This window comes from Saccostrea echinata, unplaced genomic scaffold (assembly GCF_033153115.1).
Source record: "Saccostrea echinata isolate AGI-Se365-2 ecotype Australia unplaced genomic scaffold, CSIRO_AGI_Sech_v1 ptg000017l, whole genome shotgun sequence".
Lineage (NCBI taxonomy): Eukaryota > Metazoa > Mollusca > Bivalvia > Ostreida > Ostreidae > Saccostrea > Saccostrea echinata.
In genome coordinates this window covers 4,469,647-4,483,067 of record NW_026889766.1, presented here as the reverse complement: position 1 = coordinate 4,483,067, position 13,421 = coordinate 4,469,647, and the positions used below count along the sequence as shown (strand labels likewise).

The window sequence follows — 13,421 nt, the reverse complement described above, 5'->3', positions numbered from 1 at the left end:
ACTTTTCTCAATTTGTGTTAAAATGTTGCATTACTAATATACCCTTGGCGGGGCATTCATGTCCTATGGACATATTTCTAGTTTTTCCTAGACGCCAACTTTGAGACCTCATATCTTGCTCATTTCTCAACGGATTTTGCTCAAATTTGCAGGGTTTATAGACGTTACAAAACTCTATCAGAATGCTGTCAAACACTTCAAAAATTCAGTTCCGCTTTTGGGTTATCTCCCTTTAAATGAAAATTTAGGACGCTTCATTTCCAGACAAAGGCTCAGAGACTACAAAAGCTGGAGTAGAAATTCTACCGAATTTAAATAATAGAAGCACTGAAGTTGTGCACATCGGTTTTTGTTTTTCAATTTCTGTATTCAAAATGGCGCTAGAGAGGGGTCAAAAATTAGAACGCCTAAAAGAGCGAAAATTTACACATATTTTCCTTTTTATCTTCTAAACTAAAAATATTTTGATAAAACATGTAGAATAAAAGTTGTGCACAATTTTAAGGCCTTTCATTTGACACCACTAAAAAGGGTCTAGCCCCTAAAATTAGGGATCTGGGGCCCTTTAAAGTTTTTGCTTTATAACTCAAAAACGGTAAATATTTCGAAATAGCTGCCGTAATTAAAGTTGTTATTTAACATCTTATTGATCTCAAGAAAATGTTATTTTGTTTGAGTCTTGTGTTCTAAATGAGCTAGAAGCATAACACATATACAGGTAAGTGTTTTCATTCAGCAAGTAAACAAGAGCTCTTCATGCGTGTAATTAAAATAAACTTACTATAAATAATAAACCTAGCTACATTAGATGCTAATATTCTTTAGAATCAGGTTCTTGAAGTATTTTGTGCTTTATTTCCAAATTATTTACTGACAACTTTCCCTTTTATTTCGTTTGTTTTCAAATTTGGATAAACCAGTCTACTAAACAGGGAAAAAAAGATAATCTTTTCTTCTTATCATATAAAAACAAACAATAAAGTTAGAAAATAAAACAAAACTTTAAACATAGACTATTCACAGCCATTAAGTACACGCCTTTTACATTCACTTTGTGTGTTTACAATTATGTAACCCCTCCCTCGATAGCGCGTGGCAAAGGAGGTCACCGAGGATCAATCGGCGTGTGAACCAGCGACCTAAGGTCATACACAAAACAATCCATAGAATCGCCATTCCAAATACATTTTGTTAACTAAGTGATGAGTGGATAAATATGTTGAATCTTTCAGACTATTTCGTAATATCTTTGATTAAGTCGCTAGTACATTTCAATTTACATGTTACAAGAAAGTTGCATATTTATTTTTATAAACATTGTGTTTCTCGATGTTGAGATAATTGCGCTTTGTGGAAAATTACTTTAAAATCATTTCGAATCTTTCATATGACTTCGTCTTACTGTTTATCACTCGCTCGTTTTAATCAGCCAGTCTTAACTGCCTTTTACTTATTCACTTCAAATTCAATGCATTTTGAATGCCGAAAAGACCACTTTGTTTGCGTATTAAAGAAACAGTTTATTTATCTCTCTAATGTTATTATTTAACAAGTTGCTATTTCTTTCATGAACATTAAACAGCATGTATATAATTATCACGATAATTGTACGTAGAGGTCACATTTTTAATTGTCAGGAAAATCGAAAATAAAATTAAGTACTTTTGAGTTTGTATTATTTTCTTCCTAACTTACAATATTATTGCATACAAAATACTAGGTCGGACGCAAGTAACCTAAATATTTCACTTGTATTTGAAAATTCTATCGAACGTCGAAAGAATTTTACCCGTTAAAAAGTGTACCAAAAAACCCTTCCTATGCAGTTTTCTTTGGGAATCAATTGGCTTAGATAGTTTGTTCCGACATGTGTTGACAAAATTCACGCAATGAGAAGCCATACATTTCGAACTTGAGACCTCTTGGTCAGTGCATGTGAAGATTACGCATGGCAATTAGTGTCTGGAAAACGAAGTATGTTTTATAAATGATTTGACAGGTTAAGATTTGTTCTCATTCTAAATTAAATACAAACACAAACCCGTTATTTTCTTTGTTATTTTATACCGTCCCTTATATCAGACAGATTATTTTAAAAACGTGTTGTTTAGGAAGATTAATCTTATGCATTTGTTTTATTTCATCTAATAAACTGAATTTACCCATGACACGAATTACTGGTACATGCATGTAAGTACGCGTAAATGCGGTTTTATTTGTTTATGTGGAAGAGCGCCCAAAATATATACACTTCGAACTCTGGAATTTCCCTATTTTACTGTTTAAATCATAGGTCCGCTCAGCTGACGAGTTGTTTTAATAACGGTAATAAATTATATTCAAGTCCTGGCCAGCGATCGTTACGGTTGGTGACACTGCAATTAAACAGGTCGATACTCAGGTACTAAGATACTAACGGGTATATATATTTTCACCTAATATGTTTTCATTAAGTGTTTTCATAAGAAATAAATTGCTGGATGATATCATGTTCTCCCTGATCACATCGATAGCGTGTAGAAACAGCGGTACATGAACACACGCTTTTGTGTACAAAGCAAACGTGTAAACCAAAAGGATGGGGAAAAACGACGAAATAAAAACATTTCTCTATTAACTGAAATTATTGTCTTTAGACAGATAAAAATAAATGATTATCCGCCTGAGAACAAGTGAAAATTATACCCAAATACAATGTAACGAAGGATTTGGGGTTTAATCCCGAGTACACAATTATAGCAATGATGTGTACATGTACATGCAGAATACCGCTTTTTTATCCTTCGTCCATGTGTTCCTCCTTAACGGAAAAAATTATCAGTAAATTATATTATACCGAACGAGGTTGAAAAATGACGAACTTTATTTCTTAAAATTAACAGCAATTATCAGACTTTTCTCATATCACTGTAAAAATGCCCTAAAAACTAAAACCGTCTTTTTGACTTTGTCAACGCGTTTGATAGATAATGAAAAAAAAAACGCTGGCAGATTTAGAGGAGGTTCAGGGGGCCTGCCCTCTTTTGTATCCAAAATATACACAAGATTTAATAAATCAATTTTTTTATGTGGGTTTGGGCCCCTACCCCGACCCAAAACTGGTCGGGCCCCCTTTTCAAGACTCCTGTATCCGCCACTGAAAAAAGAATGTGTTGTTCTCCTGGATGTCGATATCTGAATTATGTTTTAATTAAACACCTTGTCTAATATATCATGGGCGCCCATAATAGGACGATTATTTGTTGTTTTTTTTTTTTTTAAAAAGTGGTTCTTACAGATGTTAAAAAAACTTATAAACGGCTAATTAATTATTTTACTCATCTACAACAAATGTAAGTTTAGTTCTTTGCTTACATAATCCAACTTTTAGAAATTAACACGAAAGTCGTGCGATCGTATACAAATACTCAGAAGCAATCTTTCATATTTAATGAACGTATAGGTGAATAAATTTCCTCTCATCACTATACGTATACCCCCATCCTCGAAATAAATAGAAAGTTTTCCTTTCGCAGTCGGTTGGTTTTACCAGGTACATGTCAGTACAAGTGAGGATGGAGCTTTACAGAAGCAGGTGATGAATTCCGAGAGAGATAGGCACTGCCTATTTTATATACATGTACATTCCTAGGGACCTTGTTTTCTGAACCGATGTCACTGTTATTCAAAGACCTAGCTAGAAATTCTCTCTCTCTCTCTCTCTCTCTCTCTCTCTTTGAAATGCAGGCCCGTCGATTGTAAAAAAAAATGACAAAATAATTTCAATTTTTAATAAGTATCTCACCTTCCAAGCCAAAGACCCAAGGAAGCTTTTCTGTTCATAATTCTTCATCTTTGTTTGCTTTCTTGGTGTATATGAGCGTTATCTCGTTGTTGTTCTAAAGCTACTTGTAAATTTTTCTCATTTTTATCAAGAACCACAGGACCATAACAACGAAAATTAACACAGAATATTTTTGGTAAAGTTTTATTCAAATGAAGGGTCAAATCCTCTTTTAACGGATACATGTAGTAAAAGTTAGATGGGGTCCAGGCGCGGATCAAGGAATTTTTTTCCACGGGGGGGGGGGTTCCCAAAAAAAAAAAATTTCAACCCAGAAATTTCTTGACGAGCCAAAAAAAGAAACTCTTTTCCCAAACGTGAAAAACCAATTTCGTGTGTGTGTTTGTGTGTGTGTATGGGGGGGGGGTCGCTGACTTTTAAAGCTTCATACCTAAGACTTTTCATACCATTTTAACACAGATCCGCGTTTTCGAGGAAGGGTCCGCGTTTTCTAGGGGGGGGGCATGGTCACTTTTACTTGGCTTAGTATATACATTTAACTGCCCCCAAGCCCCTCTAGATCCGCGCATGGGGTCATTTGAAAATAGTATTCTCAAGAACCCATGGACTAGAATGAGAAAATTTCCAACATAGGATACATTCATTTTTTTTTCAGATATTGATTCCAGGGAGAAGGTTTGGGCCGGAAAGAGTGTTCATAATTTAACATAGGAATTTATATATCCCCCCAAACGAAGTGTGTGGGTTTGGGGTGGAGGTGTTTTGAGTCTTCTGGAATCACACTGTTCGTCTGCCTAGCTGTCCGTCTGTACGTGATAGTTTGCCAAGGATATTATAACTTTGTTATGAAGAAACTGGAAGGTCCACTTGGTACAAAGATTACTAATGATCCGAGGGTGTGTCATGGTTTTGATCCAGTATCATTCCGGCAAGTTCAAGGTCACTGGAAAAAAATAGCAAGTATCATACTTGATACAGGAATTGCTTATGACAAAATTAAATGGTTTGACACGACCTTCATCCAAGGTCATTCCTGTAAGTTCAAGGTCACTGACAGAAAAGTGTAAGATTACTGTATGTGCTATAATTTTGGAAGCTCATACTTGGAACAAAGATTGCTTATGATCCACCGGTTTGAGATAACATAGTACTAGACAGGCAGAAGAAATTGCAAAATTCGTGCCTGGATTATAAATTTATAAGGGGTGGGAGGAACGCAGGAAACTTTTTCTCAGATTGCTTTAGATGGGTTTGTCCTGACCTTGAACAAAGGTTTTTTCGGCAAGTTCAAGGTCACTGGCAGATAAATATTATTTTTTTCCCCATGCTATAACTTTGTTATATAAAATCACTGGAAGCTTTTACTTGATACAGAGATTGCTTATGATCCAAGAATGTGTTTTGACCTTGATCCAAGGTCTTTCTGGCAAGTTCAAGGTCACTGACAGAAAAGTGCAATATTCTTTTTTAGGTGTATCTTTGTCATTGAGTATCACTGGAAGCTCATAATTTGTTCAAAGGTTGTTTTTGACCTTAACATAGGTCATTTAGGCAAGATCAAGGTCACTGATATAATAAGTGTAAAATTCAAAAAGGTCTAGTCGCCCACGTGGCGCAGTGGTAAGAGTGTCTGCTCTAGAGTCGTGGATTAAGGAGTTGATCCTTACGTCGCAGGTTCGAATCCCACTGTGGGATGCAGAGACCGATCCTTTGGATGAGACCTTACAAACTGAGGTCCTGTCTGGCAGTAGGTGCTGACACGAAAAAGATCCCTCACTGCTCAATTGCCATGAGTGCCGAGTATAGGTCAAAATTGGAGACCTCCATCGGCAAATGGTGGCGTCTCCATATGATTGAAAAATTCTCGAAGCTGACGTTAAACAACATACAAACAAACAAACAAAAAGGTCCATAATTTTGTAATAGAAAAAATTGCATGCATTTGCATTTCACTGAAAAGTTGATAAATATATCATCCAGAGTGTGTAATGGCTTTGACTTAAATTCGAGGTCACTTAGAATATGATGTTTTGGATGAATCACAGTCTGAAAGAATACGTGACTGTGATTTTTTTTATGTCGGTGACATACAGATGGTGTTTGCTCTTAACCAGCTGCAGAATGTGTCATGGCTTGACGCAAGGTTATTTAGACAAGTCCCATTTCACTGACGGGCGAATTTTACATTCCTTAACTGTCTTTCTACTGTTGAAACATTGAAAGTTGATGCCCCTTACAGGATTGTTTATAACCTTAAAATGTTGCATGACCTTGACTCAAGGTCACTATGTCCTGTCCGAAGCTCAGACGGAAGACCTATTCGTTGCATTGCAACGAGCTCGGCTCTAGTTTTCAAGCTATGTTCAGTTTATTTGAAGGAGAACATTGACTCAGTGTTGTACACCGTAGATGTACCCTATTCTGTGTGGAATTAATATAAGCTATGTATGTGCTCAAGAATTTCATGGAAATTTGTCAGTGTACTTAAAGTGCATATAAGACATAAAATGGCAATCCAAGAAACCCGTGCAATTTACTGCCCTTGGATTCAACACAAATTGTGATACCATAGAATTATGACCACTGTGGAAAAAAGTATGTTTACAATATTTAAAAGCAGTACACGGGTCAATTTTCTTGAGGCCTTCACGGTAGCTCAGTTGGTAGAGCGCTTGTTCCGTGATTGGGAGATCTTGAGTTTGAATCTCGGCCGTGACTGACCTAAGTCAATAAAATAAAGGTAGCAATTGCTCCTTCACCAAGTGCTCGGCACTTTGAAGTGGAAGTTGTGGGTTGTTCAGATTTGACCTTAAAAACCGAGCCCGGTATATGGTGACGTCTCTATATGAGTGAAAAATTCTCGAATGAGACATAAAACAACATACAGTCAATCATTCTAGATCCCTTGCAGTTTTGAAGTTTCTAACATGTATGGTATAAAACAAATTTATACTACAATGTTTTATAATAATATACATGTACATGATTGTCTACATAAATATAAGCAGGTATGATAATGTTTGTTTTTTTTGAACAGGTACCATATTAGTTAATACAGTGAATACAAGTCCAGAGGCAGGAAAGACAACTCCGTATGACCAGGAGATCTTATGCAGACTGACCCAGATAGTACCTGACCTAGATAAGGACAAACTCTATAGTGATATCCAGCAGGCAAAGAATGATATCTCTGGTAAAGGTTTTAGGGGGAGGATCTAGGAATTTATTTAGAGATTTAGGAAAAAATAAAATATATTCAATATGTATGGAGAAAATGGTTTTAGTACGGGACTCAGAATTATGATCAAGATCGATAACCAGTTAGTAAAGGGAGAGAATCTAAGCACTAACCTTAGAAATTGTACAGAAAAAAGTTTATCATACTTATTTAATATTTCTTTTATTTGAAAAATAATAAATTTATGATTAGATCAGAAAAAGTTTTTGTTTTGTGAAAGAGAAGTTCCTTGCAGCTCCTTCCTCTTTCCTTTTTATTTTTTGAGTTTTCTACGTCAAATGCAGTTATTTACATCAACAAATCAGGAAACTTTTGGGATTAAACTTAAAACTAGAAAAAACAATTTACTATTTTATTGTCCAGTATAAGAGACATTTCTATTTTCAGTACACCTTCTTTAACATTTCATTGTACGAAATTTCACTGACACTTCATGTAAGTGTATATGTGTATATAAAAAATTTACGTAGTAGTCCTTGGCAACTAGCCAAAACAGTTAACCTGTTGAAAAGCTTGATGTTCACTTCCTGTTTGTAGCTCTGAACACAAAGGAAGTCCTGGAAAAAGACCTGAAGTGTGTCACCCATGGTAACCACACAGTAGTAATGTCATCAATACCAGTGTCTTTGGAGGTTGGTACATGTATATACGGACAGAATGACATATGTATAGGTATACATGCAGAATGACCAGCAGTCAATTTGACACACTTTTTATGGATAAATAAAAAATTATATACAGTAAAACTTGTTGAATCCGGATGTTGTGCATTCCGGCATGTTGTTCAGTCTGGCGTAATATTTTAGTCCCTTGAATTTTCTTTTTAATTTATGTTTAATAATTGTTGTTCAATCCGGATCTTGCCTATTCTGTAAACCGGCCGCTATTTAAAGAACTAACTGCTCATAATTAGTACAAATTATCTCCTCTAATCCGGCCACTTATTTTTACCTGTGCCCGCTGGTCATTAGAGAAGTCTCGCGTGGGGTAATTATTGTCCCGTTAATGATCTATCCTGTATCGACAGTTTAGATTTTAACAAACGTGATAAAAAAAAATGGCTCAAGTAAGGCGAGGAAACTCGCAAAAGAATGAGTGATAGTGATGGTTATATGTAGCATGTCTGTAGAAAATCTTGGAGACTTATTCATGACCTCCTTTCTACTTTCGTTTCGCGTGTACGACGTGCAATTCGAATTACTTCCCTTTGTGTCGCTAGTTTACAACGACCATAGCGACAGAAGATTTTGGTTCAATATTCATTACATGTATGACATTTGAAATTAACTAATACAGTGTCTAAATATTCAAACATATTAATTTTAAAAGAAAGAAATTAATTAGGAATCTGTCCCTAACAAAATAATATATACAGCTACGATGAGGTTTTGGAGTTGTTTAAAACATTAAACGATTTTCAAATTTGATAAATGATCAAGAGATATTATATTTCGATACTGAATAAAAAACTTAAGCAGAAATGAAAATTCTGAAGAACAAACAGAGTTCAAAACAAACGGAAATAGACGATTTTTTTCAAATGACACACTTGATCAAGTATTTATTTACCATGCACTCTTTGTTTATATCTATGTAATTTTTAACTTGCTATAACGGTTCAATTTTCTCCAATCCGGCTATTGCCTAATCCGGTCAAAAATTTTGGAACCACTGGTCGCCGGATTAGACAAGTTTTACTGTATATATTAAAAAAAGAAAAACAAATTATAAAACATCAACAGTACAGTATACAAAAAAAAAAAAATTCTACACAGTATAGAAAAGTTAATAAATACATAATTATTGTGTACATACAGATACTTGGGGATGACTTTGACCATTGTCTGTATGTCCGTCTGTCATACCATCTGATTAGCTGTTCATTGTTTAGTAACACATATATACCTGCAGACAACACATATTCCTTGGAATTGCTTTAGTAAAATATTTGTAATATTTCTATCTTAAGGTGTTTCTTCAGCGTTCTGATGTGTCAGAGTCCATGAATTCTGTTATGCTTGACCGGAAAGGGCAGAGTGTAGTTGTCATGACAATGCATGTAGATACAGGGGTGCCCCGCAGGGAAATTTTGATTTTCTCCAATAGTGTGGAGGAAACAACTAAGGTAATTGATACAAGTAACAGAGAATGTTTTCATAAAGTATAGATATTTGATTCCTTTAATTTTCAATTGAAAAATACATACACCTGAAAATGATTATGGTGCAGTATACTTTATTTTTAAGGTCTAATGATGAAGATTTTATTTAGAAAAAAATGCAAATTTTCTTCTCAATTAAAGAAGGATGAAATTAACACTTGAAAGAAGGATGACATCAAAATTTTGTTGGGTTAAAAGAATAATGAAATAAATTTGTAGCAAATAGATTGGAAAGTAACAAAGCATCTTTTTATGAAATATATCTGCAACTTTGAATATTTCATGACTTTTTTTTGTAATTTCAGCTTGCTGAGTTCTTGAAAACAAATGAAGAAATTCAATTAGATTTTCAGCTCTTCACCTGTGAATTCAAAAACTGTTTAGCATATTACCAAGGAAATGTCAAGGCATCCAGAAAGAAAGTCCTTCCTTTGGTCAAGTCATTTTTGCAAACAACAAATGTACCTCAGGATGACCTGCTGCTGAACTTTGACCCTTTTGGGACAGTTGAGTCAGTGGGGCAATCAAACACACTTTTAGACTTTTCAAATAATTCTGCTTCCCCATCTGTGGTAATGAGCAGTGGACCATGTAGCACAAACCAGGACCTTCTTTTTGACCCTTTAACAACAGACAGTTCTAATAATCAGACAGCTTCTCAAGATCTGTTAGGATTGTTTGAAGATACTGTACAACGAAAGCACCCCAAAATCAGCATAACTCTGCCAAAGTCCCCTGTGGAGCCAAGTTCCTCAGCAGGAGTCCCTGATTTGTTGGGAGACTTCACAGAGGCTGATGTCATGGAGTCCCCACTACGCACCCCAGATTTGATGCAGAGTCTCTCAGAGGCTTCCTCTGGTCCTGGTTCAGCCTGGAACTCTCGTCCTGGGTCAGAATATCCTAGTCATACTGTAACTCCTCCTGAAACCGCCACACCACCAAATAGTTTGATCTCAACTGGTTTCCATGCCAACAACGAATTCACTCTGCCTAGTATGAACAATGCTGAAACCATTGAAAAAATTCAGCAAAAGAAGCGCCAAATGATGAAAGGAACCAAGAAGATGAAAGATGTGATGGACAGTTATCCTTTTACACCTCAAAATAGTGTGGCTGATGTGCAGTTTGACTCATTGGCCAAGGAACATAATTTAAGAACTTTAAATAATTCTCAAATGGTGAGACAAGTGGAACAGAAGCGGAAGTCTTTAGGTGGAGAAGTGGATTTACTGTCGTCTGCTGATCAAGAGGAGGAGAATGTTCCATTTACGCCACAGAACAGCTTTGTGTCAGAACAGTTTAGTGAGTTTTATGATCATGAATCTGATCTACCGAGTCTTAATAGTGCAGAAATGGTACAACGAATTCAGGAGAAACGGGCGAGTATGGGAGGAGGTATAATGGAGGAAGAAAAGGCAGCTGAAGAAGATGACAGTGTCCCGTTTACTCCACAAAACAGCTTCATGGAAAGTAATTTCGACACTCTAGCCAACGAACACATTTTGCCAAGTCTTAATAATGCAGACATGGTTCAGCAGGTGAAGCAGAAGCGCTCCACATTAGGTAGTAGGCTTGCTGACCCAGATGTGAACTCATCCATGTCTCCAGGAGGAGTAGAAGGGAGTGATCCATCACAAATTTATTCCCCTTTTACTCCTAAAAACAGCTTTGTGGAATCTAACATGGAAAAATATCAAAGTCAAGGCTTGGATTTAAATTCACTCAACAGTCGTCTGCTGGATATTAGTCAGGATAAATCTGTGATATTCTCTCAGGAGTCAAGTTTTCTGGACTTTGACCCTGTATCCATTGAACCAGAAAATGTAGTGGCAAAGGGAATTGCTCAAGAGATGCTGAAAGACAGTCAAGAAGCTTCAGGAAGTCAGTTATTAGACCTAGACTTTAATGATGACAATAATGGTGATAGCCCAGCAGGGAATCATGGGAAATCCAATGGAACTATGGGAAAAGATTTTAGTCAGAGAAGTCAGCAGGAAGGGAACCAGTCAAGCGACAGTGAACCAGGGAAGGGAGATAACCCAATACAGGATGTGGCCTTCTCTCTGGCTGGAGAACTGATTGAACATGTGTTGGACAACTTTGAACCAAATCAGTCCTTGATTGACAACACACCCGTGTCTCCTAGTACTGCTGAGATTCCAGAGGTCATTGAGGTCAAACCTGAGAAGCAGGATGCGGTGAATTCAGTGTGGCAGGGTTTGACTGCAGAGAGTCTAGATAATGGTAGGGCTTTACTCTGTGTACTAACAAATTTGAATGAAGTGTAAAAAAAGGTTTTGAAATTAGGATTCTGAACATATAATTTTTTGTAACATTTGATAAATGCCAATAGATATAAATCAACATAAGTGTAAACATACATTAAATGAATATTATCATAAAAAATAGTTATGAGCATTATTCTGTAAAATTTGTCAAGAAAAAAATCATTTAGTGCTTACATCTCTGTCGTTACAATTCATTCCTTACTTTGAAGAAATTTTGAATATTACTAGCCAGTCTGTACATATTTATTATTAAAAGTTTTCAACAATTTCATGCAAGAGCCATTTGAATTATGATGAGACAAAAACAAAGAGTCTGTTATCATGGTTATGTATGTATAGTACACAAGAAAATCTTCCTTAAAATGAAAATACATGGGATATACTTGTATTAAGCTTACAATAATCGGTACATCTTTTGTTTAATGTTGAGTCTACATTTATCCATATTGTGATAAAGCTTTGAAATAGATTATCTTTTTTGTTTTATGTAAGATTGCATTTATTTATTTGATTGAATTATAAGATGAATAAAAATTGATACTTTGTTTGAATCATGATAAACTCTTCAACATGTGCATGTTTGAAATGTAAACTTTACCTTGATTGATATTTTGTTTTAACTGACAACACTATGGAAATCTGTGTGACTCTTATTTTCTTAAGTAGAGAATTGGTTTGCAGGGTTGTCCTTAAGAAGTGAAATAGTAGGAGATCTCTAAGGTTCCTTCCTTAACAGGGGGATAAGGGGGAATACTTGAGTAGCCAGGGGATTATGTCATTATTGGCGGGGGAATTCCCCAGCCCCCAGGTCTTAGGGACAACCCTGGGTTTGTGTGGAACTGCAATTAATTTATTTCATCATGGATTACTTACTGTTACTTAGGAAACACAACCGGAATTGTATATTTACCTGATTTCATACCTTTATGATTGACAGGTGTGAAGAAGGTAGCCAGCAATAGCCAGCTTCTCTCCCTAGAAACAGATTACCTGTCAAAGGTGGATCCTCTACACGGAACCTACGACCTAGTTACCCACGAAGCGGACCGTGAAGTTGTGGAGAGTTCCAGTTTCCGTAAAATCAGCGGGGAAGCCCCCAAAACGGTCCGAGAGGAAATTCTGAAAGAATCATCCCATGTACCAGAACGGGAGGAGGCAGGTATCAATGGGATAATGGAAGAAGGGGGGAGTGACAGAAAGACAAAGGAGTTGGAAGATGATAGAAAGAATGAAGAAGGAATGAATAAAGAGGAAGAAATGGGTAAGGAGAAAAGGAATGGTTGAGGAAGAATTTTCTGCTGAGAAACAGGAAGTCTGCGTATGAGAAGCAAGATTTGTGAAATAGTATGGATGGAAAACTAAAATTAATGTTGAAAAAAAAAACCCAGACTGAGTACAGTTGAACTTCTGTATCTCAAACACCAATATCTCAAATACAATGGATATGTCGAAGTTATTTTGAAGACTTAAGCGCTTGTTTCTTATGTGTTTTACCCTGGATATCTTGAATCCTTTGATATCTCAAAGTATTTTCTCAGTTTTATCAAGTTTGAGATAACGAGGTTTGACTCTATATCATTTTACTGAGAAATAGTAAGTTTACTTATATTCTTCAAATATATTCTATAGTCGTGATATGTATACAATTATTTTGAGATTTCCTGATTTTGATTTTTTTCGCATTTATTTTTAGAAAAAACAGATCAAGAAATCCCATCACCTACACAACGAATGGCAGAAAGTCTGTTAAACTCTGTGTTTCAGAATGCGGTCAAAGTTGTCCAATCAGGTGAGTGAAAAAATTCTAAAACTACTGTATGTATGCTTGATCTGGGGATTCATGTTAGTTCATGGTTGTTCCTAAGAATTGAAATAGCAGGGGACATTAAAAAAGTAGAAGGGTGTCTCAGGTTCCTCCCCTAACAGGGGGTTGAGGAAGAATACCAGAAT

The 13,421-nt window shown here is 35.9% G+C and overlaps 1 protein-coding gene across 2 annotated transcripts in view; it reads left to right on the top strand.

Moving 5' to 3' along the window:
- LOC133189157 (uncharacterized) overlaps window positions 1-13,421 on the top strand; it is a 58,087-nt gene that overhangs the window by 16,101 nt on the left and 28,565 nt on the right. For both annotated transcript variants that reach the window (XM_061324566.1, XM_061324564.1), the window contains exons 6-11: window positions 6,822-6,977; window positions 7,560-7,654; window positions 8,992-9,147; window positions 9,489-11,427; window positions 12,409-12,732; window positions 13,165-13,260. In XM_061324566.1, the coding sequence (XP_061180550.1) occupies window positions 6,822-6,977; window positions 7,560-7,654; window positions 8,992-9,147; window positions 9,489-11,427; window positions 12,409-12,732; window positions 13,165-13,260 (2,766 nt within the window). The remainder of the gene's footprint in view (window positions 1-6,821; window positions 6,978-7,559; window positions 7,655-8,991; window positions 9,148-9,488; window positions 11,428-12,408; window positions 12,733-13,164; window positions 13,261-13,421) is intronic.